This window comes from Vidua chalybeata, chromosome 17, assembly GCF_026979565.1.
Source record: "Vidua chalybeata isolate OUT-0048 chromosome 17, bVidCha1 merged haplotype, whole genome shotgun sequence".
Taxonomy (NCBI): domain Eukaryota; kingdom Metazoa; phylum Chordata; class Aves; order Passeriformes; family Viduidae; genus Vidua; species Vidua chalybeata.
Genome location: NC_071546.1, coordinates 10,477,830 through 10,504,724, shown reverse-complemented (window position 1 = coordinate 10,504,724; position 26,895 = coordinate 10,477,830). Strand labels below are relative to the sequence as shown.

At 43.4% G+C, this 26,895-nt stretch overlaps 1 protein-coding gene across 1 annotated transcript in view; it reads left to right on the top strand.

Moving 5' to 3' along the window:
• The window catches only part of CDH4 (cadherin 4), a 419,012-nt gene that overhangs the window by 337,842 nt on the left and 54,275 nt on the right, over positions 1-26,895 (top strand). Inside the window, exon 7 of the mRNA XM_053958581.1 lies at positions 5,657-5,829. Coding sequence (XP_053814556.1) covers positions 5,657-5,829 — 173 coding nt within the window. The remainder of the gene's footprint in view (positions 1-5,656; positions 5,830-26,895) is intronic.

Below are 26,895 nucleotides of genomic sequence, written 5' to 3'. Positions count from 1 at the left end.
ATTTAACACTACAGAAAGTTCATTTGTACTCTGAGGACTTTTTCAGGATCTCATCATACTTGGTTTTGATGCCTTTGCTTTTTCTTGTGTGCGTTTTTATGTCCCTGAGACCTCCTTGCAATGAGTGAAATCACCTAAAGGGTGAAGTGTGCCTGTTATGAGTAGTGGCATGAGATTCCCATCCTCTGTGGGGAAGGAAACGATTATCAGGAAACTGTTCTGAGTGGAAAATTTTGGTTTTAGGAAATGTAAATTTTACACTGTTTTTCAATATTTTAATCTTCCCACAACTCTTACTGTCTTCTTTATCTAGCATCAGATGCAGAGGATTCACTATGAGAGCTTTCCAATTTGGGGGGAAAAATGAGGAGTAAGGGGAAGTTTCCATTAGTACAAAGCCATTATTAACTTGGGTTAATGAAGATCTAATGTAATATGGCTATCACCACATGTCTGCACATAATGATTCCATCCTTCTCTATGGGGGAATGATTAAATTAAGTATCTTGTAGGTCAAAATTAGACTGAGAAGGTTAACCAACCTTTAATGATTCTGCAGCCATTTACCAGCCATTTAAAAACATAAACTGTAAAATAAAGCTGGATAGAGAAACAGCATTATCAGTAAAAAGTGGGTGAAGTTTTAGCATTTTCTGTTTATATTATGGAAGAAGACTGGGAGGATTATGTGGTTTTGCAGTGACATGTGGGATAAAAGGCAAAGTGAAAGGAGTTTTGATTTTTATATTTTGTTGGCTTCCTGATAAGTGCCCATTAGCTCTTTATTTTAACATGCATTAAATCTAACTAATGGATATCTGTGGAAATCCAGGGCACCAGGAATATCAAACCAGCTTAGAAAAATGGCAATTATAAAACAATTGTAGCAAAGACTTCGGAGCACAACTGTGCCAAAATATTGTTTGCATGCCTTAAACTCCAGAAAGCTCTGTCTTTATGGAGAAATGAAGTTGCATATATGGGAAAGCAGAGATTGCAGTGAGGGGAATTAGCAGACCTCAGTATGCTTTGGGATTGTCTGAACTACAAAGAACTGGGCTGATTCTCATATTCCAGAGTGATTTGAGGGGGACATTTGTTTATGACTGTGCTTATCTGCTTACACATGCTCAGGGCAGCTATCTCTTGTTTTGCTTTTCTTTTTCCTTAGCGTGTACAGATGGAATGAGATATGGTGAATCTAGCAAAATCTCTTTGCAGTCTTTTACAAGGAGATGCAATTCATTTTAAAATTGACAAACAAAACTGAATGTAGAGGTATAAATTATCTCCCTTTGCTTCCATTCCCACAGGTTCTGTAAGGCATTTTTTTGCCTATCCTGTAGAAACTTTAATTAATCCAATGGGAATATTTTCCATAAGGGTTGCTTTCAAGCATTTCTTTCATGTGTCTTATCCATGGTTAGAAACAAAACCATCTCATTTGACAAAATAACATCTGGGAGGTTACTGTCTCTGGGAAATCAAAGGGAATGCATTGGGAAGTTACAGATTCTGGAGTTCTTGTCTTTTATTGATAGATCTCCTTCGTCATGCCATCCATTAATTTTAACTCAGGTGATATATGAACTCTGCACATTAGTTAATGAAGGCTAATGCACAGTAATCTTGTCATCACTAGCTGTGCATGGTAATTCAATCTGCTGCTCAGAAGAGCTGTTCAACATGCAGCAAATTTGATTTAATATTGACATGATGTACTAGGTTTGGTATTTTATTTAACATACCATGTGCCTTATTTGATGAGAAATGGATTTCTTTCAACAGGTTACGTACCTGAGCTAGGCCAGGTGTGTAGTTTAATGCAGTTATATCAGATACATATCTGTTATAGCTGCACTGGGTGTTCATCCTGTGATACACTGCACAGACTGGGGCAAATTTCTGGGTTTGGGCACTTTATGCATTCATTTATTGTTGTCGGTGTGCTTGAGAGCAAGCCCTGCAGAGCAGAAAAATAAAGGTGATGCTTTTCTCAGGCACTGAAAGCAAAGAGTCCCTCTTGCCCTGTTTACACTTGTTTAACCTACTCTTGGAGCTTCATCACCACCAGCGGGATCTGATGCAAAATTGACAGAGTACAGATTGGGGGTCTTGAGTGTGACTTGGAGGAGTTTTCTCCGTGTTCCTGGTCTGTAGTAATTGCTCCTAGCCTCTCTTTGGGTAGGATATAGGGCTGTAAATATGGTGTGGTTAATACTTGGATTTCCACAGAAGACACACGTCCTGTGGACCAGATTAGGCAGTCAGTACTTTGTCACTTAAAACCAAACAATACCAGCCTCAGTCCTCGAGTGTGTTAGAGCTGTGGTCTCTGCCACTGTATATTTACCTAATTTCTGTAGTATTAGGGGATACAGGGATATATTGCCTTTATTTTAATATAAAGTACATGAAGATGTACCTCCACGTAAAGGACATAGAAGCATGATATTATTTACTTCATTGCAGGTAAATCATCACCAACCATCTGAGTACAGAGCAAGAGTTTATACAGCACCCAGAGGACGTCAGACACTTTATCTGTGTATATCCACATCACTCTGTTGAATACTCTTGTGCACAGATCTGTGTTTGTGTCATTCACTGCAGCATGCAGGTATCTGGAGGATAAATCTTCCTTAAAGAGAGGCTAAATGCAAAGCAAACCAAGTGGAACATGGGCAGTGGTGTAGGTTACACCAGCTGATCCCTCGGGAGCCATCCCTAGGGATGGTGCCCTCAGCATGAAGAACAGGAGATGCTGTTGGTCAACACTGTCCACAAAATGTACAAAGGGAGAGGAGATACCAGCCACTGTCCAGACTGTGGAGAGGGAGAAGCAATTTGCAGCCAGTTTACAGCAGACTGTGGTTAGACAGACAGCCCCAGGGAGAGCCAGGAAGGAAGCGGCTGCTGCAGCTCCGTCATGTGCTGCATCCACACAGGGCCCTTTGCAGAGGGTGTTTATTAAGTTACAAGACAGTAATTAATGCCAAGTTCCTCTCTTTATTTTCTCTGTGGTTGGGTTTCATAATGGAAATTAAAGATAGGAGATAGGGAGCAGATTGCCTCTTGAAATACAGCTGCCTGGTGCTCAGTTCATGACTTTAGAGACATTTGTCCAGTCCCATCTCCCTTTATGGAGATGCAGGTCAAATGCTGTTGAAATAGTCCTTTTTCTCTAGAGCAGATGTGCTCAGTCCAGCGCTACACAGCAGTAAAGAAGCAAAAAGGTCAGAGGAAGAGTGAAGGAGACCTTCTGTGCTCTCCATCCACAGTACAGCTGCTGTCCCCCCACCCCCTCCCACCAGAGTTGCAGCCTGTCAGGTTCTCCTGCCAAGTTGGGAACCCACCATTTCACGCATGTGCTGGGTAATTTTGGAATCTACGGTACAGTCTGAGACATCCCACATGAGGAGGAACCACAATTGTGGGGTGCCCTTATCTGAACCTGAAAGTCCAAATGACTTTCAGAGCTGTTTTTTGAGCTAGAAGTGCATCATGAAACACCACCTGTTTTTTGGAATACATCCTAAGACTGCACATGTCCTAAAATAGATTCTGTTTTCCTCTTCCGCTTCTGTTTTCATTAGCCCCAGGTTCTGACATTCTGTTCAGAGATATTTTCAGTATTGAATGTATTAAGATAACATAAATTCCAAATCAAACATCTCATTCAGCATATTTCCTATTTAAATTTCTCCTGTACATTTTCCCTGTAGTTACCTAAGGGTTGGTTTTGTTATTTGTATCAGCTGTCTCATGATAACTAGCTTTGAAAAAGAGCAGAAAACGAATGCATGTAGAGAAAACAGAGAAAATTTGTTGCTTGCACAGCCTTGTTTCAATTCAGTGTTCCTTCTGTCTTCTGAAGTTTATTGGTCGGGAGAATGTTAAAGTTGTTGAATAGTTTGTTTTCATTTCACAAACGTGAATCAGGATTATTGCAGAAAAACGGGAATGTATTCATCATTAGGATTTGCTTTACACATTCATTTATTTTTTTAATCTATAACTCTTATCAAACAAAGAAAACTCACAGGAATATATGTATCACCACCGAGAACAAAAAGAGCCTGATTGAAGCAGATGGAAGATCAGCAAAGCACTTCCCACAAGTGCAAAAATACAAACTTCTTCTAAACTTCTGCTAATACTGAGAAACACTGGTTTCCCAGAGTTGGGAAAGGTACTGGGGGGATTTCCCACATGCTGAGTGGCTTAAAAACATTTGGCTAAGGTACAAAATGCTGCAGCCATTTAGAGCATGGGGTGTTTTTCAAGTCTTTTGCAAACAGATACAAGCTCTCCAGGTCTCTGGTCTTCCTGAACTGGCAGTGTGGTAGCTCCCAGTGTGACCAGGCTGGGGACCTGGGTGTGCCAGAGGAGAAACAGCACGATGCTGGTGCAGCCACATGTCCTCAAGTTTGCCCGTGGCTCACATCTAACCTGGAGAGCAGAACAAACTCAGCTTTTTTTGTAAAGCTACGTGTGGCTCCATCTTGAGTCAGCTCAGGTTCTTGCTGGGACCACTTTGCATCTCTCCAGCATGGCAGGCTCATAAGTTGTTCCATGTGCTGGGACTTCCCAAATGCGCAGTGTTCGAGCGGCACCTTCCCTCTTTTCATGGATGCTGTTGGGTTTGGTGATCACAAAACGAGGTTATGTCTGGTTTTACTGTCTCTCTTTGCCTCCCACTCCTCTTCTCAGGTCTCATTATATTCATCCACTGTTGCAGGTTGCCTTGTGTGAGCAGTGCGTGCCTGCCCTTCTACTCATTCCCTCCCACCAATATAACAAGTGTAAAGCTAGGCCCTACGAGCTCTGGGGGGGTCACAGGACCATGCAGCTGCAGGAGTCCATCCAATCAAGTAACATCTTTTACGCTCATAATGATAATTTCCCACTTTAGCAAAACACCCTGCTGCCAAACTCCAGTGCTAATGAGCCTGTCAGTGCATCAGTGCGCTCCCGACAGTATCGAGAATGTAGGGATTGTTTTTTGCAAGGCAAATGAAGACACTGATGATTAGCAAGAAACAAACCAACAATTCAATACATCACTGGCCACACACACCAAATCATTGATTTTCTGTCCTGCTGGGCAGCAGCTGTTGCATTTGCTCTGCAGAAATGGATTTTTTAATCCTGGAGGGACAAGAAACTGGAAGCAGTTTCTCCAAGAACTGGAAGCAGCAGGCAGTTGCTTCCTGCACAGGGCATGGGCATGTTGATGGTGTCCTTCTGAAGCTGCTGAGAAGTCTGATGGGCTTTTCACTATTAAATTCTGCTTCTGAATGCATCTGAATGCAGTGATTGGATGGAAAAAAAAAAAATCTCCTGTGAGAATCTGTGAAATTGCAGGACAAGAAATGCTGCCCTAAAACTTACAATCACTGAAAGAATTAGAAGTTAATCATAGATACCCTCACATGACTTCTCTCTATCTACCAGTTACATGTAATCAGCATCCTTCCAGTTCATCTATCTCAGCAGTGTTGTGATTTCCATAATCCTCGCCTTGCCTGGCTGGATTGAAGTGAGATGTCTATTCCACAGCATTTCTGAACCAAATGCATGACCCCGGGTCAATGGCACCACAGTCTGCTCTGCACTGAGGTGGCACTGATAATTCCTCTTGCCTTGTTCCCAGGGACCTACGTGATGACGGTGACGGCGAACGACGCGGACGACGGCACCACGGCCAACGGGATGGTGAGGTACCGGATCGTCACCCAGACCCCACAGAGCCCCTCACAAAACATGTTCACCATCAACAGCGAGACAGGGGACATCGTCACCGTGGCTGCTGGGCTCGACAGGGAGGTGAGTTTGAAACCGCCTCACCAGGCGTTTGTTGAGGGTCGCTGATGTGAAAAGCCCAAACCCTGTCTTTAATCCCAAGCCTCTAAAAGCTGGAGCTGAGGTGTGGAGATCACAGTCTTTGCTTCTGCGGTGACTGTGGGGCATCGTGGCTTTGATGTGATATTTTTGTCTTAATCCATATCAGTCAATGAAACCCTGAGAGAATCTTCAAACTCCAGGAGCTGATATTTTCCTTTCTTAAGTTTGTAAAACTCAAAGATGTAGAAAATACTCCTGGACGTGTAGGGGGATGAATAAATGGTCATTTGTCCTCCCTTCTGTTGGGGGGAAATAAAGTGCCAGACATCTATAGCCTTTTCTAGACCTCTCTTTCTTAGTTCTTTGCATGCTATCCCTGAAAAAGGAACACAGCCTGCACTCAGCACACTTCATGTCCTTGTGTCATTTCCAAACTAGTAAAATGTCTTCCAGTGATTTGGGGTTTGTGTGATGTTCTGCCTTTAGTGCCTCTGCTTTCTGGCATTTTACAATGTGCAGCTTTTCCAAATGCAGCAGAAATTTTACTTTTACTGACAAAAAATACTTAGCCAGTGTAAACTATATAATGTGATTCTCAGAGCTCTGCCTCCTCTGGTTGTGGGTGTAGCTCAAGGACAAAGCATTTATACCTCACACATTAAACAAAAATCAATGCAGTGTCAGTGGTGGGATGGAGTGAGTGGGGAACGAGGGGATGGGGTCACTGGGTGTAAAGGGAGAGAACCCCAGAACTCCAGTTCTGATTTTATTCCCCATTGGACTGTGCAGGTGATGGAGTGCAGCTCAATGCAACTGGGGGAGCTCTGTGGACTAAGTGATGGGAACAATGGGCCACAGAGAGTATGGAAGGAAGGACTTGTTTATTCTGAGGTTCAGATGTTTATTTTCACATCCAGTGGAAGAGTCCAGTTTGGGAGAGCCCAGTGTGCTGTGTTTCTGGGAGAAGGCACCAGAAACTGCTTTTGTTCTTTCTCTCCTTTCCTCCCCTGTGGCAATGTCAGGGGCCGAGCAAGCAGGAGTCCCCAAATATGGGCCTAGGACCTAAATTCTGAGAGGTGAAGCCTCCAGCACCTTGGAGATCTTTCCCATGCCCCTCAGGCCAGCAGCACACTTTTGGCCCCGCTGCTGATGCTGTGCCAGGCTCCAGCCAGGAGACATTCCCTGCCAGGGAATTCCCGTGTGTGGGGCTGCTTTTCTGCTTCCAAGCAGCTCGGGGAGGATCCCAAAGGCAGCTGCTGAGAGCAGATAAAAGCCCCAGCAGCAGCTCAGCAGCACGTGTGGAGCCCAGGGGCATCCCAGGACGATGGGATGGGATGGGATGGGATGGGATGGGATGGGATGGGATGGGATGGGATGGGATGGGATGGGATGGGATGGGATGGGATGGGATGGGATGGGATGGGATGGGAATGCTGGCTGGGAGCAGCACAAGGCTCGCCCTCGGCACCGTTTCAGGGTGAGCTGGCCCAGGGGGGACACGCTGTGTGAAACAGCTTTCCAAGGAGAAGGTCAGGAGAGCAGAAAGCTTTCCAGGTGTGAAGACAGGAAGCAGAGCTGGGGGAGCACGAGGAGCGCCAGCACCTGCTCCTTCCCACCTGACATGGCAGACTGCAAGCACAACCTAGGGCAGATTTGACCTTTCTCTACTCCTTTTATTCCGAGAGCTGGGAAGTTGGCTGAATCTTAAGCAGGTAGATTATCCCAGGCCGTGCTGGAGCCTGCGGCAGGCTTGCAGTGGAAGAGGAGAAACAAGTGCTGGAGAGATTGCTGGCAGCCCCCAGGGGGAATGGTAGCAGAGTACTCGGAGAAGAAATTGGAATTCTGGCAGGAAAATGCTGATTTTATGGAAATGAAAGAACTGTTATTGCCCCCCTGACATCAGTGGGGGCCAGCATTTTAATGCTGGGCTTTATGGGCAGAGAAAGGTCGTCGGTTTATATTAATTTCAGAAACACGGATTGGGATAACTTGGTGGGAGAGAGGTTTTAATCTCAGCAAATCAGCTCAGAAAAGAGGCGGGTGATAATTAGGGTGAAAGGATAAGGCAGAATCTTTTTTAGTGTTTCTCTCATTGCATCTGAAGTATCTTAAAAACTTGCAGGGGAACCATGTGCTTCGTGTAAGTCCCCTTGTGCACAGGGTCCAGGAAATCACAGCTGGCACATTGTAGGTGGAAATCTGGTGTTGAGTGTCCCAAGCTGAGTACAAGGTTGGGCAAGGGACACTTGGATCAAGGCAGAACAACCAGCTCTGGGCAGAATCCTGGGGCTGCCCTGAAGCTACGGGGCTTGCTTATTCCCAGCTCTCCTTCCTGCTTTCAGGCTTACATCTGGAATTGGCAAAACTTTCTGGTTTATTAACATAAAGTTACATTGCATCTAAGTTGAAAATTGTGTTTAAACACCCCCATTACTGTACCACAGACTGGTGTTTTGTTTTTGTTTGTTTTTCCTGAAAACTTAAGGAAGCTATTAGAGGAGTGAATTTGGGGTTGCTGCTGACATTTCCTTGTCGTTAGGAAAAGGAGACGAAGAGCAATATTTGGAATGCAGATTTGCGTAAATTAAAATGTTAACAAATCTGACCTATTCAGCTGAAACTCCTATAACCAAGATAAATTCCCTGGATACCAGTTATTTCTCCAAATGCTTATTGACACATTTATCAGTGCCTGAGACATGATTAAGTTAAGTTGTGGTGATACAGAATGAGGTTTTCAGTCTCCATTGGACCCTTCTCTCTTGCTTCTGCAATGCAAAGCAGGCATAAAAATAACTTCCAGAGCTATTCCATATCTAAGAGACAGGTCCATGCTCCAGATCCAGCATTTGTCTTTCAAAAGGGAGAAAAGTCACTTCAGAACTGGTGTTCCTAGCTCAGCATTTCTGTTGCATGCTCATTAAATGAGATTTCTTGACATTCTCAGCATCTCCATTTAAATATTGGTGCGTTGCTGGTTTCTGAAATTACCTTCAATCCATGAAAGAATGAACTGGATGAAGTTTTAGTCAGGACAACTGTTTTGTTTGACGATTGTTTTGTTTGACCTATGAAAAACCTGTTTTAAGACCAAGTCTTTGCTGCTGTTTCTAAACCCCCATTTTTGCTGCTGTTTCTAAACCCCCATTTCCACAAACCATGGAGGAAATTAAAAACTCTCAAATTGTGCTGGTCTCTCCTAAATGTGTCTGACACTGAAGATAACACAATCAAAACCCAAAGTATTAAAATATTGATGGCTTTAAAGTTATCTTACCTGGTTCCTATTAATCTGGATGTAAATATGGTGACAGTGCTCTGTGTCCACTCACTCATTATGACTGCACTTAATTGAATGGATCCCCAAGGAAGATAAAGTTAATTGGACTGCACTTCATAAAAATTATTAAAGGAAGACAGTTTAGCAACAGCCTGATGTAAGCCTGGATGCCTGAGGGTGAGAAATGCCAAGGGTGGAACAAAGGAACACCTATCCCTTGAACTAAGAGGGGAAATAATAGGGATTTAGGGTCATGAGAGGTTCAGAAGTACATTCAAACAGCCAGGTTTTGATGAGAAGGTTAAAAGCAGATACTTGCTGCAGGAAAACTTCAGAGCAGCATAGGAAATCTAGAGCTGATTTAATGAAATTAGGAAGGGAATACAATGTGATGGTGGGAGCACAGAATGCATGGATTATAGGGAAGGTTGTGAATGCATGAGATGAACAGGTTGTGGCGAAGTTCAGGGGTAGGAAGGGACCATGGGAGCTGATTTAATTTATGGCAGGCTGCTGCAGAGTGGGTGGTACCACACGAGATGCTGCCAGACTGACGGCTTCATTTAGCAGCACATCTGAATTCCACATTTCATTAATCTGGTTTTTTTTTTTTTCCCACTGAGAAGAAAATTGTAAAGAGGTAAGAAAGGGTCAGGTGAGTCTCAGACACAAGCAGAACATTCATACTTTTGTTTTCCATTCTGAAAAGTAGCATTTTTCTGTATAACCTTGCAAAAGCAACCAGTTCTGCTCCACGTATTACTCTGTCCCTTCCACTCAGCCCAGTGTCCCAGGTGGGATCAAGCCCAGGCTGTCAGTCTGATGGTGCCCCTGGTGCAGTAACTCAAACCCATGACCAATTTTGATTTCTCTGGTGGCAGAATATCTGTCTCAGTAGCACAGTAAACCTGCACTGAGGCTATAGTGTAGGCAATATCATCCTCTGAAGAGCTTCCCCTAAATATTTTATGAACATGGACTTTGAGCAAGCAGGAGGGAAAAGAAAAAGGAATGAGAGAAAAGGAGGTGATTGATCCCAGGCTCTGCTGGCAGGCCAATAAATGTTGAGACATCTCAAATGTCATGCAGGTTTATTTGAGATAATAAGTATTTCAGCAATGCGGTGCTTGTAGTATAATGTTGCCAACTTTTTGAGATGTCCCTTAGAAAAGAGTCCCTTCCCAGCACATTCATCTGGTGCTGGAGAAGTGAAGGCAGTCAGGAGCACTGAGTTGCTTCTTCCAAATTTCTGTATGTTTGTATTTCTTTTAAAAGTGATTGGATCTCTGCTGCTGCAAATGCTTTTAAAAATACATGAAATCCGATTCTATGATTACTGCACTTGGCTTTCTGAAAACGTGATGTTGCTGGTCCTTCTCAAGTGAGTGAAAGATAAAAGGGAGAGCCTGCCAACAACTGAGTTAGAGGTTTATTTTATTTATGAATGAAATGGCAGAATTTTTGTGGGGAAGGGGAGAAGTTCTTCTTATTAGCAGAGACAGTTGATTTCTTTTCCGAAACTCTGGGTTCAGTGCAGCTAGACATTTCTGATAGTGCAGAATTTGAAATGTTATGTTAAAGAAAAAAAAAAACAAAAAAAAAAACACAAAACTATACACTACTCCAAACACTGAGCTGGGATTCTTTACTATCTGCAGTAACTGTTTTGGGTACATTTATCTCCAGGTCATTGCAATACCTTTTTAAAACTTCCTTGTTGATTCAAATGCTGGCTGGGAGTAAACAAGGCATTGCCCTGGTACAGGAATGACTTTAGCCATTGAGACTGCTGTGAAATATTCCCACAGATAGATATCCACTAGTCTGAGATTACCCAAATACAGTGGGTTCAGTCTGGGTTTGTCTCTTCCAGCCAGACAATCATCCAAGGGCTGCCAGCAGGTAGCTCAGACTGAGCCTGGCTTTCTGTACCAGGAAACTTCCCCCTGACAGTGGAGTCCAGCAGCTTTCAATCCTTCATCCAGCCCTGGAATACAGCAAAAGGAATTTATTCTGTTCTAAATTACCATGCTAGTTATTTCTCTCACTGCATATCAATGTGATGTTCTGCAAAGCTCCAAGCAGGGCTGGAGGAACATCTGCTGCAGCGTGAGGCTGAAGGATCCCACACCACACCAGTGATGGATGAGTTTACCTGGGCAGATTGTCACTGGGGTGTCTGTGTACTGACAGAATACAAAGAATGAGGGAAGGTGACATCTAAGTGGCTTGACTACATCCTGAGAGCTCCTGTTCCCATTTTCCTCAGTCAGATGAGCCTTCTCTGAGGAGCAGAGAGGAGTAATGCAGAATTGCTACAAGCATGTCACCTTCTGACATGCACAATCCAGCATCCACCCTGCTTGCTATTTGTATCTATTACAGGAGTTCTTTAAAGTGAGGGGGATTCTGCTTTTCATGTTCTTTTCACTACTTTTTCCCAGAGAAGAACTAAAACAAGATTGTTGGACTCTGTGGAGCCACGAGTATCTTGCTTTTCAAGATGAACTTCCCATATCAATGCATCAAAACATGCAGGAAAATGCCTCCACAGCTGAACTCACAGGAGGAGAACCAGGGCGAGGGATTAGTAATTATTTTGCCAGTGAAGCACATCCATTTCTATGAATTTGGACCACGAGTCCTTGTATTTAGCTTCCAGACTTGCGGGCTCCCCAAGTGACTGGGATGATGAAGGACTGTAACAGACTTCCAGGGTTAAGTGGCTTTTCCACTTCTCACAGCATTCAAGCAGTGACTGGGAGTCCTTGTGGAACATGTCTTCAAGCCAGACATAAACTACCAGAGTCTTAGCAGGGATAAGCAGGTAAAATACTTCAGCATCCTCTGTCAGACTGTGTTTTACTTGTCCCTTCCAGCCGTGGCCCTAATGTGTTTCTGCCACATTAGAAAACAGTTCCCCTCTGCCACTGAGGAGCAGTTTGCCCTGTGCTCTGCCCTCGCTGCCTGCCTGGCAGCCACGTGCCATCCCAGGGATTTGTGGAGCACAAAGTCACTCTGAGGGATGGAATCCACTCTATGCACGTCATTTCTCTCGTGAATACTGCGTTATCCCTGATACCTTGTAATTTTTCAGGGCCATGTAATGAAAATGTAAATACTGAAGCTTTATGTATTAATGTGCCTGAAATCATTACTTAAAGATAAAACTGGTTAAATTATTCAAATTATTATGAAATTATCCCATTTCCACAGCAGCATATCCTGTCAAAGGAAGAGCTGATTAGCCATAAGCTGAATTTAGCCAGCAGATTTATGCTGGATTCTGGTTTATGTTTCTACATTGTACATAGGACTGATTTGAGTTTGCTCCATCATTCCAGTGCATTTCATTTTCTCATTACAGACAAGAATGACCTTTCTCAGCAAATTATGGTGAGGAGCACTACCACTCATCAATGAAGAAGATTCATTTTATTAACCCTCTTTAGTGCTTTGGAAGTGTGTTGTGCAGTCAGTGGAGGGCCACTTGAAGTAATTTGAGATACCAGAAGTTAGCAGAGGGGGAGGGCTCAAATCTGCTCCACAGCACTACTTAAGGGATCCCTCATAGCCTTTTGTTGCAGGGTGGGAAAGATGTGAGCAAATCCTTGTCACAGAAATCACACCATTTGTTTTAATTAAGAAGGGAACAATGCCAGTGGTTCTGAAGCTTTTTTCCAGAAGGAATATGTCTCCCCGTTTGAGCTCTTCAAATGGCAGTGCCTGTGTGTCTTTCTGGTGGGTGTTTCTGCAAGGATCTGTACCTTTTGCTCTTCTGCATGATTGCTGCAACTCTCTAAACAAGCAGCTGGCAATCAGTTTTAGAGCTCCTGTGTTGGAGCTCTAAAGCAAAGGGTTTTTTGATTACTTTTCCTTTAAAAAAGCCTGATAGCTAGATAGACTAGTAAAACTGATAGAGGAAGGGCTCTGAGCCATGGCCTTGGAAGAAAATAGCATGAATAGGAAAAAAAAAAAGTGGATATGATGGGAGGCACTTTTAAAGAATAAAAGAGCTTTCCAAAGAAAGAGGCTGGTAAATAGCTTGAAACCTGTGGGAGCCCTATGAGCAGACAGCAAAACAGCCATGGTATTTATCTCCCAAAAAGGTGCACCAGGAGGATGATCAGGACACAAGTGTAACAGGCTGGAGATCATCTGGCTGTACAAACTGAAATACGTTGGCACAGTTTGGCTGTGAGTTTGTGTGAGCTCACACAAACTGGCTGTGTGATTTGCTTTCACTCATCTTGACCCTGTCCTGTCCTAAGGCCTTTCATTCCCCATCAGATTGCATTTTTAATAAAGAGGATCAAACAGAGCAGTAGGGCTGGTTGTATTGGTCTTCTGTGTAGGTTTTCAGCCCTGGTCCCAGTGCACTTTGTGTCCTTCCTGAAGATGTGCACAGCAGGATGCTCCAGCCTCACAACTGGGCTGTAAATGGAAACCTACAGCCAGTTTACATCTCCCGTGGAGCCAATCCCACCAAGAGTGAGTCCTGCCCTTTGGCTGAAATGAAGAGTTTCCTCCCACTCAGGCAGTGCCTATGACCCTATTTATTGCCTGTCAGAGTAGCTCCCAGTTTGGTTTTTAAATTCTTTCTCCCATTTGGCTTAGATTCTCTTCATTCACCTGGCTTGCTTTCAGTATCGCCAGCTTTTAGATGCTGGAGCCTCTGGAGGAGGTTGTACTGACTCACATGTGGAACTGTAATGGCTTTTTATTCATATTATTTATTCATATTGAAGAGATATTACCAAATTGAAAAGCTGCATGATTTGGGGTTGAACTATTCAGATAAAACAAAGCTTTGAGTTTAATTGGATCCAATTATAGAGACCAAGCAAGAATACTGAGACCCCATCTGATCAGTTTCATTCTTTTAAATATGGAAATCTTCAGAGCCTCTCCTATAAAAAAATTCCACATATACTAATAGTCTATAGATCCTTTTCTTTCTTCACACACATTTTAATATGTTCAGAGAGTTCTGGTACAGTCTGGTTGCACTTGTTTCAAGTTGCTCATGAAATCCCACCTCTGACTACAGTGGGTTGGTTTATACATTATTCAGTAGTAAAATCCCAGCTGAATAGGGAAGAAGAAAAAAAAGTTAAGTATCGGAGTGGAAGGCTCACCAGGTCCTTAGCATAATCTCTCTGGTTCAGACCTGCATTTCTTTTTCTATTTGAGCTTGTCTTACAGTGGAGAAGAGTGTATCATTCCAATTTCAGATAGAAGACTACCTGCTCAGCTCAGGCAGATTTAAAGTTTTTCTTTTGGTACATCACATCCTTTCCAACAGCCCCTTCCCCTCTCTAAAGGGATTATTGACTAAATCTGCACCAGGTCAAGTGAAGTAATTAAACACAAGCTGGCTCCACTAATTAACTTATCCACAGACCATTGTCTATTATTAGCATTTTAAAGAGAGACTTTGTTAACTCCCTCTTCCTAGACCTAGTACTACTTTTTTTAATAGCAGAATTCATTCCTGTGAGCATCTTTGGCTCCATTTCTTGCTTAAATATTGTCTTCAACACATTTGCCAGAGCATGAGCGAGTTTGTGGGATGTTTCACCCTGCATCAGTTACTTTTCTCAACTGGGCATAAGAAGAAGGCAGCTTGAATGCAAAGGACTGTGACTGTCAGAAGACCAAATACAGTCTCTTGTATTCTGAAATATTCTTAAAATAGGAAGTTCTCAGTGTAAACAGAGGAGAGGCTGTTACATGCTCTGTAAAGTATAATTTAAATTGTGATGTATCTAGAGCTTTTATAGTACATCTCATCTGGAACAGTGTCAAGATGGTGGTGTTTGTATTTGCAGAGGATGTAATACTTCCAAAAATACAGAAATGTGTGCACAGGGACCAAAATGTGGGCGTTTGCTGTTCTGCATCACGAATCATGTCTATTTCCTTGAGCTTTGTACTAATTAGTACCCAGAAAGGTGACAGAAGGTGGCTCTTTGAAGGGGAGGACTGTTCTTGTTAGACACTTGTGAGCATCACTAGGCTGACTATGAATAATCACAACATCAGGTACTGAGGTTTGGGCTGTTCTCCATTCATGGCTGAGAGAGGGCCATGGATAAGGCCAGCAAGGTGTCACACGCAGGCAGGATGGATCTGTGTGTTATTCTTCCCAGAACTGCACATTAAAGCATCAAGGAGCCTGTATTAACAGAGCCAAAGCAGTGAGGCACTTTGTTCTTTTGTCACGGTAACCTCACCATTTTTCTTCTAATTTGTAGGCTAAATATTTTCCTTTCATTGCTGTTCTGTTATTCCAGTTTTCTAAAAAATTCTGAGGACCTTGTGTAGGAAATCCTCATTAAATAGAGTACATGTCAGTACAATCATGTTTTATTCAAGCTATTCATTTTTTACACTTAAAATGCTTTCTGTTGTAAATGCCTTTCCAGAAAAATAAATGTGGTTTTCAGTTCAAGTAAACAGGTCACATAGTCAGTGACCTTAAATCTGATGGCTCAAATTGAGAAGGGGAACTAATTGCATAAAAATGCAGTGACTCATATTATCCAGATGTTCAATAAGTTGGTCTTTCCAACTTACTTATACATGCCTGAAAAATAAATAGATTGTAGTTTTCTATTAATACCAACACAGAATTCACCTCAGTTTATAGGGAAGGATCTTGTTTTAATGGTTCAAGGTTGGGCAGAACCTTGAGGGGTTCTCAGGGAAGGGGTGAACTGACCAGACTGATTGCAGCTCTCTGAGGATGGGAATCAGGGTTTGTAAGTCAGCAGCAAATGACTCTTGTAGAAGTGGGAAGCTTTTCTGCCAGGTATCTGCTGTTCTGAAGGGAGGGCTTGATGCTGCCCAAGCAGGAACGTGCCAAATAAAATGCCTACTTAGGAATCATAGTGGTCACCTTCTGAAGGTGGATTTCAGAGAGTTCAGAAGAGCAGCATCCTTGTCTCTGGCATCCTTGGCCAGCCCTGTGGTTTACTTGCAGCAGAGCAGAGCTGGCCCAGCCTCAGAGATCTGCTGTGATCAAAACACCCTACCCTATATTGGGTGTGTTTTGCTCACAGGGGAGCCTGTGCTGATGTGAAGTAGTAGATGAGAGGATACTCCACACATTACTCATTCTGGAAGTGGGTTGTTTTGGAGATGTGTATGTTTCTGCAATTATTTTAGCCATTAAACTTCAACCCTGAAAATGCTTTCATCTTGGCTGATTCCATCTTTTTGTGGCCATGGCAATGGAGAGGAGTGTGATGGGAAATGCATTACTAGGTTTGTAAATTATGTGCAGTTCCCTCCCCCCGTATGTTTGATATCAGAAGATGATGTTTGACAGAGAAGATAATGAACAGTATTTGCTGGTAAATCAGCAGCTAAATGTGGTTTGAAAGAAAGCATATTTGGGCATAAAGAGACAATCTGGAAGGTTACCAGTGCTGTGCACTAGCAGAAAATCTGCTCCACAGACAAGAATCAGAGAAGCTTCCACCAGTGAGTGCTGGAGAGGAGCTGGGTGGCCTCATGACTTCAAGGTATCAGCTCTTGACAAAGCAATTGAGCAAATTTCCCAAGAAAAATAGCCTGCAGGGTAATCTGCAGGGCAACAGAGGGTTCTTAGGGTAGGTAGCCCACCCCCAGCTCCTTTGGCCATGGCCACATCCCTGAGAACCCCTAAAGTAAAAAGCAAGAGAATCTCTCAGATCTATCCATCAGATTAGAAATTGAAGCATCAGCAATCATTTATGTAGATGATCCTGATTAAGCAAGAAGCTCCCCACAACATTTTCCCCACCCCCAGATTAGGACAAAATAATGATTTTTTAAATTGTCATTACCAGTCAGAAAATAAAATCTGGAGAGATTTAGCATTTTTGTTTTAATAGCTGCAAAAATGTCGCATTGATATTGGTCTTTTAATATGATGTTTGACATTTTGAAAGATCAATTTTTGTCAAAGCTAGCTCAGACCATTAAAACCATTTTAAAAAGGAGTCTTTTGCAATGCAAAAATAAATTCCAAGTGAGGGAGAGCTTTCAAGTGTCCATCCTTGGGAGCAGTTTCAGTCTTAGCATCTTGTGATGAAAAACCATTTTGTCATAATATTCTCCACCAGTTTTCATCCTCAGGCCCCTTCAGCTCTCTATATGGTCTCTGCCACTACTGTCATCCAACCATATGAAAATGGGTATTTAGGGATGTTCTTCTGAAAACTAATTCCAGTGTTTGCAGTAAGAGCTGCTAATGTAACTCGGAGTGACCGCTGCCTGCAGTATCAGCATCTTCTGACTGACACATTTGAGAAATGGATTTTGTGTTACTCTGCTGACCCCAGACTCTGTGCCAGGGCAGTTCAGTGAGGGGCACAGGCATGGTCCTTTCCAACTTCCATAGGGAATAAAGAAAGCTAAATTACAGACTTCATATCCAGATGTGCAAGGGAGCGTTCAAGGAAAATGCATCAAAAACACCTTGCAAAAACTCACTTAAAGTTACATAAATTATTGTTTGCATTTTCACATGCAGTTATTTTCAAGTCTAACCAGCTGTATCTGATTGAAGTGGCCCTAAATAAATAGATCGTTACATAAACACAACATTTGTTTGGGGATTTTTTTCCCAATAAGGTCTGGGCCCTGTTTGCTTTGCAGTGTTGCACAGACTGTGAGAAGGAGGTGTCTGAATTTCAATGGGACATTTTGACACAGAAAATCCCATTCTTAGTATGTTTGGAGTTTCTAAGTCATATGGTGACAGCTACCATCAAAGAAGACACAGTAAATAATACGGCACGTATTTTGCAGAGAAATTGGAATGCAAGCAGAGAGTCCAAAGAGGTGATCACATTTCATTTCACATTTTTCCCCCATTTCGGTGCATCAAGCCAATGTCTGGTGCGTGCTGAAGCACTGAGCAGGCATTCTGCTGACAGGCTCTCCAGCAGCATCTTGGGTTGCTGTCTGCTGGAAGGGCTGGTGTTTGCAGTCCCAGGAGAGCCCTTTGTCACGATCCAAGGTGATAACACCTCACTCCCCCTGCCCCACAGGTGTATTCATCTCACAGATCAATTACCTGATAAAGGGTGACCCTGGGCAGTCCTTGGTTACTCACTGCTGCAAGTCCAGGCCACAAAGTTCAGAAGTCCTTAAAGCACCACCGAAATTCTTTCTAGCAGGTCCCAAGGTTCTATAAATGAGGAAATAAACCAAGTGACTCAAGGCGCAGAGATGCTCGTCTGTGCTGTCTCTGTTCCAAACCAGAATAAAACATGAAAGAATAATCTGAAGTACGTGATGGTTTTTATTGAAGAAATAATCAGAGAGTCGCTTATCAGAATCAGGAAACCTACTTTATCCTTTGTTGCATTATAAATAAGAATTATATTTGTTCTTGGGGAACAAGCCTGAAGTACACTGCAAGATGTTATTATGAGTGATGCACCAGGAGGAGCTGAATAAATACTGCCTGTCTGCCCCGTTAGGTGGTTTTGTTTCTTACATTTCTCTGATTCCTCTACCAGGAATGAGTTGTTTTATCATTTCAGAGGTGTACTCAGAGGTGAGCCATGATTGGTTTGCTGGTGGGGGCCTGAATTCCAAGCTTACAGAAGGGAGGATGCCAGGCAAGGTGGGGAGGAGCAGGGCTGGGGTCTCCAGGTGTGCCCCAGCTGCTCACTGTCCAGGTGGGCTCTCCTGCTGCATGGAGAGTTCTGCTGGCCAGGGCAGCCCTTGGTGGTGTGGAGGAAACGAGAAGGAACAGGTAGATAAAAGGGAGAAACACAAATGGGAGGAAGAGACATTTGTAGGGATAGATTAAGGAGGGTGGAAGCGAGGAGTTTACTTTATCCACTCTTGTAAATTCTTGCAAAGGCTGTTAGCTCTGGATTTGAAGGGTTATAGAGAATGCCATCCTAGGCAGAACAACACACATAGTGCAGCATCCTCTCACGATCCAGGCATCTGTCAGAGCTGCAGGCACGAGCTCTTGGAGCTGTGTGTGCCGGTTATGTCTCGCGCTAGGTGATTAGATGTAAAATTACACAGTATCATCCCAACTTGGAACATAAAACCACTTCCATGCTCTGTCTTGACTGTTCATAATGTTTCTTGGCAGAAGTTGTTGCAGACACCAGCTTTCAATCCTTCCAAATTAAATGTCAGTTGATGGCAGCGCCGTCATCAGCGGGAGCGTCCTGCTCGTCCCACTTCCCCCAGCTCTGCACCTCCTCAGCTGGCTGATGAGCAGCTCAGCTGGGAGCAGTTTCGAAGGAGATCTTTGACTTTCTTTGGCTTCCCAGAGGAATTCATAATTATTTCCTCCTTTATCATGGAGTGCAGCTGGAGTCTTCAGCTCCATTAGAACTGCCCTGGTAATTTCACAGTGTGAAATTTACAGCAAACTAGGGACTTTAACGTTAAATAAATTTATGCAACAGCAACCCTCACCCAAGTCATTAAAAGTGTGTGCAGTTTTTAATGGATGCTTCAGCATGGCATTTGATAAGTTTGTTCATTTCTTTTCCCAGTCTGTTGATTATACATACACACACACATTCTTCTGCCACAGGTATTGGTGAAAGCTGGCTGTGGCCATGGATGTCACCTCCTTGCAAACACTTTAAACATGGCTGTAATCCCAGCCTCAGTGAGGACTGGAGTGGGGAGAGGCTGTCACCAAGAGTGGATTTGGTGGGGGTTAAGTGTGACAGTGTGGGTCTGTGTGTGACTCCAATAATCCAATTGAGCTATGCAGTGATCCCGAATCTCGTCTATTTGAGAAGGCAGGATATCATAAAGGCTGCTAATATGGTGGAAAATTGTATTAAGCTGAGACAAGACAAAGTTGATTATGTGCACGAGTAGTGCAGATGTGCCTGGCACTGGTCGTTTATGCATATTGATTGATCTTAAATACAGCAGAGCAGGGGATGGGATGGGGTTTCTACGGTTACTGATTTTGTTTCAGCCCCTTGGGCTGCCATCAGAGGCTTTCAGATCCGACTGCCTTGACCGATACAAGCCCTGATAAGAAAGTTTGATAAGAAAGCAGGCACGGGGTTGATGTCCTGGCTAGAGAAAACCTGCTGGGTGTTAGAGAAGCAGATATTCAGAAGCACTCCTGCTCTTCAGCTCCTTGGAGCCAGGGTGTGGAATTCTCTGGGAGGCTGCAGTTGAGCTTTTGGGCTGCCTCGCTGGATGTTCCCAGCTTGGGCTGTGAGGAACAGCCTGGAGTGCTCACGAGGGTCAGTTTGCTGCGTGATCTGCTTCGCTTCAGTTTGCTGAAGGAGGAGACTTGGTTTCCTAATGGTTTAATTTTGGCTTCTATAAACCTGCTGGAGCAGAACTGTTGTTTTTCCACCTCTCCCACGTTCCAAGCAGTGAAGCTAGAAACAGGAGGTTTTCATCCTGTTCTTTGGTTGTTGTCTCATTCCTCAGGAGTCTTTATTAAGACAATTTTCTTTAGTCCTGCTCTGCCTGGAGCCACTGACCTCTGCCACCAGGCAGCCTGGCTTCCAAGGGCTCGGTGACTCTGCTGGCATGAGCCATTTAATGGCTTCCAACTGAAAGAGAACAGGTTTAGATTAGATATTAGGAAAAAATTGTTACTGTGAGGGTGGTGAGGCCCTGGCATGGGTTGTCCAGAGAAGCTGTGGCTTCTCCATCTCTGGAAGTGTCCAAGGCCAGGCTGGATGGGGCTTGGAGCAACCTGGGATAGGGGAAGGTGTCCCTGCAATTGGCAGGAGATGAGCTTTAGGGTCCCTTCCTACCCAGGCTGTTCCATGATTCCATGACTCTCTGATCACTAGCGTGGAGCTTGAAATATGATGTGGGAGTCAAATAAGATGCTGGTTTCCTAATAGACAAAATATTTAGGAGTAGAGATAATTAAGCATTTAGCAGTCAGGAAAAAGGATTTGTGGATATTTGTCCTGGGAATTCCTTAATATCCCAGCCCTGAGGGTTTTTATATGTATGAGCATCTCCACCTACCTTGGCTGCAGCCTGAGCTCTGTGCAGGTGAGTCTGCTGACACAGGTGAGCTTTCATGATTGTGCTTTAGTTCTGAAAGAGGAATTTGTAAGCATGTTGAATTGAGTGCATATAACTTACCTTGATTTATATTTGCGCCGAGGTGAAAGAACTCTATCTGTGATTATGGACATCAAAGACAATATATTGAAATTCAGTTTTCTAATGTACACATCATTTATCAAATCTCTGCCCAATAATGCCAACATTTGCTGCACAGAAATACAGCATGATGGATTACCTGCTTCCCACCAGCTTCCTGAAGGCCAAGGAAGATAAACACAGGATTCTTGTAGAAATGCCAAGTTCAGGCTGAGGAGAGGGACGGAAATCAAAAACCCCAGGGCACTTAAGAAAATTCATAAGCAGGATAAGAATTTCAGGGACCTTTCAGTCATCAAAGGAAACAAGTTTCTTGGTTTCTTGCTGTCACCAAGAGCACGAGTGACCCACCTGCTGCAGGCAGAACATGTCACCTTTTACAGAATTTGACCTGGTTTAGTGCCTGCTCTTGAGATGCTGATGATCTAAAAAAAAGCACATTTCCTACATCTAAAGGATGTGGACTTGGATCCATAACAGCCAGTTCTTGCCTGGAATCTGACAAAAAAAAAAAAAAAAAAAAAAAAGAAGCTTAGAAATATGAATTTCAAATTAAAATCAGGAAAAAATAAATAGCAGAAAACACTTTTATTTCTTGCTGAGCTTCTATTCAGTTCCTGCTTCCTGTGTTGACAGTGTAAGTTATACTTGGGCAGGAAAAAAAGGAAGCCCACAAACATAATTGCAACCATGTCTAATTAGGCAGAGCTATGTAAATTTAGCGTTTCTACATGATTATAAATGTCAGGAGAGCCTTAGATAAGACATGAGAGTTTTGAGTATCTCTTGTGTACCTAGTCTAAAATGTCCTTATTGCTAATCCTATTCATCTGGAGTTGCTTCCTAATTAGAATATTTATGGGCTAATAAGGAGGTGAACAAGACACTCCAGTTCAGTTCCAAAGGTGAGAGCAGGGATTCATTAGACTCGGCGTCTCTGTTTTGATTGCTGTACAATGTAATTAACATTGTGCTAGGCAATCATTTTAGATTTACCTTAACAACAAATGTTTAAGAAGATTCCTGTTTTTCTGTCTTTGTGCCCCGGTCTGCTGAAACCAAAAGTGGGGATGTCAGCAGTTTTGAGAGATTTGGGGGTTCCTGGATGTTTTTTTTTTTTTTTCCTTGTGTTTTCTGTACTGTTTTGACCTCAGTCTGTCAGTTACTGATGTTTCTGAGTTTTGGCCATGCAAGCTAAAAATGAATCTGGTTTGCATATTTTATGAATTCGTGTTTTATAAATTTTATATCACTAGGACCTGCTTTGTAGGAAATGCTTACTTTGATATTTTGGTGGGCTTTTTCAGAATTTTCACTTGCATGTCTATAACCAGTGACCTGATATAAAACAGAATTTTTAAAGTCAGATATAATTCGGCTGGTTTTAGGTTATACTACCATGAAAGCACTGGGAGTGCCTGATGTTCAGTGTATGACTCTATAATTTTTCTTCTGGAAGGTTCTTCCCCACCAGGAGCCCCACTGAGCCCAGGCACAGCAGCAGCAGGAAAAATGCCCCCTGCCTCCAGACTGAGAGCCAGGCAATCCTGAGTTCCACCCCATGGGCTTGTAGACCTTACTGATCCACCCCTGTGTGAGGATTTGGGTGCTTCCTTGGTGGGATCATCCCCTCTCTTCCCCATTGAGGGAGAGTCCAGTCTTTCCCCACCCATCCAGCCCAAGAGCTTGCAGAAGATATCTTCCAGATTTCCTCCTGCTGCCTCCTCTGGCTTTTGCAAGATGCTTCTTCCAGCTTGCTGCCAAAGCTCCCGTTGTGACGGGCCCTCAGCACTGCCTAAGGGGAGATGCTCTTTCCCTGAGCCCAAGGGGGAGCTGGGAGGGTTGCCAGCCCCAAACCCTGTGGCATTGCTGCTCAGGCCAGGGAACATGGGGGCAGCTCCTGATGGATTTTAGAAAGGACAAGACACAGAGCTTCTGTTCTCCCTCCCACATCTCTCTTTACTTTAAGCCCCACTTCTGACTGCAGACCACATCTGAGTTCTGCAAAGCAATGGCCATAATTAATACAAATGCTCAATTGTATCTGTAATTGTCCCCTATTTTTTGCCAGTGCTGTGGCCAGTCTCAAAGTCAACTCCTTTCCAAAGGCAAGCTGATCAAATCAAAACCTGGGGGTCTTGATCTCTTCCTCTTTCCTTTCCATACTGATCTGGTTGTCTGAGAAAACAACGTTCTGTGGCTTTAAAGGTGTGATCAGAAAAGTTGTTAAGATGTCAAGTCACGTTACTTCAAGTCTTCTCCGTATAAATTACAGTGAGCTACGGTGATCTCATAAATAATGATAAATATAGCAACATTCTACTGCTGATGGAAATCATTATCAGCCATTATCAACTTTAATTAATATATTCACATTATTCAAATCCAGGTAGAAAATGTTCTTTGGCATCAAGTCTAGAGGAATATGGATTGTGGCTTTTGTGCAGCTTGAAAAGCAGCTGGCAACAGGGAAGCAGCTCTGGGGAAATATTTTGTTTAGACCTAGGGTCCAGCGCATTGATTGTCCCATAAATGTCCCCTGCTTTCCTGCTTGTGTGCAAGGGCTGGTAGATATCGTGCTTTCCAGGGTTGTTTCTTTCCTTGGAGCACTGCTCCTGCACCAGAAGAGCTTTTTGTTGTTTGTGGCATCTCAGTTGTCTCCATAACAACCAGGGTAATGCTGGGGAATACACAATTGAAGATGCTGGAGATGAGTACTGGTAGCAAATGTTCTTTAACATGAAAAATGAGTGAAAACAAACAGAAAATATGGGCTAAATAAACCTCTGCTAGTTCTAAATGGAATCATTCTTGAAAATTTCCATTAGGACTTAACAGCTCTTTAAATAAATATCCACTATGTCCCCTTCCATCTGAGGGTTTCCATCTGTTGATTGTGTTTGTTTGCTTTTCTCCCATTTTGTGAAAATCCTGAGGCCCAGTCCTGCTGCACACCCAGCCCCTGGGTACAGGGCTGAACGTTCCCTTCCCTTTGGAAAAGGAGCTGAACATCAGACAAATGTATCCCACCTGCCACTGCAGGAGCTAACCCATAAAACCGTGCATCCACACCTCCTGTTGCCCCCGGAGTTTGGTCAGAGCTCTGTCTGCAGCTTTCCAGGAGAGAGAGGAGGGTTTGTTAGAGCAGGAATTCCCTGTTTATCCACTGTGCTCAGCCAAGGGCAGAGGGCTCTGCTCCATGCACACAGGAGAGCAGGTGGGAAAACTTCCTGAGGAGAAGCTCCTGCATCCATCTTATCCCTCTGTGCCTGCCCCTGCCCTCTCAGCACGCCAGGAGCCCAGATCATGGCATCTCTCCACAGGCAATGCAGAATCTCTGGGATAATCCCTGTCCCTCAGACATGCACCCTCTAATATCTAGACTAAAGAAGGTGCCAGCCTGGGATGGTATTTTCTGTTCCAAAGCAGTGAAAATGGGGTCTCTGGGCTGTGTGCTGTGTTTTCCATGGGAAAGGCTCCCATCAGTGATTCCCTGGGCTAATGGCTTAGTTAGAGACCTTAATGACTCAGAGTAAGCACCTGTTACAGCTGGTGTGAGGTAGCACTTTGTTGCTGCTGTCAGATAATACATCTCTAAATCTGCACTGTTCTGACATTTCCTGTTAGAAAAAAGAAATAAAAAAATCCATACAGCTCCCATTAACCAAGAGAGAGAGGTAAACACTGCTGTTAGTGGGGTGAGATTAAACCTTTTCACTCTGGGACACAAATGTGAATTCAACTTACGATAAAATTAAATACATTTCATTATCTCACTCCCCACAGGGAGTCACTCCCGTCTCACAAAATTCTTGACACACCTTTATCACAGCCTTCAGCTTCTTCTGAGAGCGACCAAGGACCAGAGTCCTAAATCCCTTTGCATTCTGCCTGAAGAGGATGGGCCCACCAGCTCCACATGGAGCCTGGTCTTACAGCCCTGCTTCTTTCTTGCAGTGAAGAACCTCAGCTTCTGGTTCTTCTTCTTTCCCAGCATGGTTTTGTCTGAGAAGTGGAGGAAATACAGCACCACACATACAACATTTACTTAGTGTAAGTTGAGGCACCTGAACCTGAGGTGAGCGGCTCCACGGGAGCTTAGCACTGCTGTGGGAGTAGGAAAAATACTAATTTGCTGTTCCAAAAGTACCTGTCTCGCCAGTATTTTGGAGAGTATTAAACTTAGAATCTCATCAGCTCCTCCTAAATCTGCTGCAGGGCTAAGATGTTCAACTGGATTCTGAAGAAAATAGGGATGCAGTTTTGGGGATGTTTCCCTTGCATTGTAGAGGCAGCTGAGATTTTGGAGCATGGACCACAGATGAGATGGTTTCATTTGAATTCCACATCACAACCAAAGCAAAAATAGTTTGTTTTGAGGGAATTATTTATCCACAGTGTCTGTTTTTCTTTGTAATTGCCAGAAATTATCAGTACTGAAATAAGGGCTGTCGTTTGCAATTAACATAGACTGAAAAAATTCCAGCTCACATGTGGTACCCTTAAGAGGGATAAGACACCCCAGCTTTGTGGCAGGTGATGGGTGGCATGAAGCAGATCCTGACTAAAGCACTGTAGATCCACACCCCAGCTTGTCTCACAACAATTTTTATGTACCTATATCCTCAGTCTGCAGTCACATTTTTGGACTGGTTCTGTCACTGAGCACAAAGCGATGAATTGCTGCCCAGAACTTACAGTCAGTTTATTTACATGTGCAAAAAGTTTCTCTTTGGAATAATTCTGCCCAGGGAACTGATGCAACTCAGCAAAAGGACTGTCTTGCACATAGAAACAGGTCTGAGCTGGGGGTGGGGGGAAAAGAAGTAATGTTGTGAGGGTGGATTTAATCAATGCAGTTTTACTTCTGTGCATAAAGAAGGCTTAAAACTGCATTCAGCATCTCCAACTGGACTCTGCAAACCAATGAATCCCTCTGAAAAAAGAGCCTTAATTCCTCTGCCTGTTCCCCATTTGAGGAACAGGAATAATTCTCAGCTTGCAGAAGTTTAAATGAGTATGAATTTGTCAATATTTATGCCTACAAAGAAAATAAAATATGCTGGCATTATTCATAGCATTTCAGTAAGCTCGTCAGAGCAGCATCATATATGATCAGGTCATGGGTTAACAAGGATTAATTATCTTGGCAGAATTATGCTTTGCAATTTTTCATTTCAGTCTGTTACTTTTGAGTATTTGATAATGTAGCCTGCTAAATTCAGGGTCATTTTGCTTCTTGTATGAAATTCAGCACTTCCCTTCATAAATGTTTTTAAGCGGAAATGTAAATCTGTAGATCTGGGGAGAGCTGAAGTGCTGAAATTCCCTCTTGCAGCTAATAGCCAAGGAACTGCTACATTCCCCCAGTTTTATAACTGCAAGAATTGCATTTTGTCACATAAAGGTGGTTGGCAAGTTCCTCTTTCATACCTCGTGGCAATGTGAAGTTAATTCCATATTACAGGAACCTGGGAGGTTGTCAAGGGGGTCTCTACAGTGCCAATTCCTTTATAAAATTTCCCCTGCTACGATGGAACCTGTTCCTGGTCTCCCAAAGGCCTTTGACACTTGCAAAGATCCTGCACATCCCTTAGTTGACAAAAAAAGCATAGAAATTAAATGCTGTTTGATTAATGCCC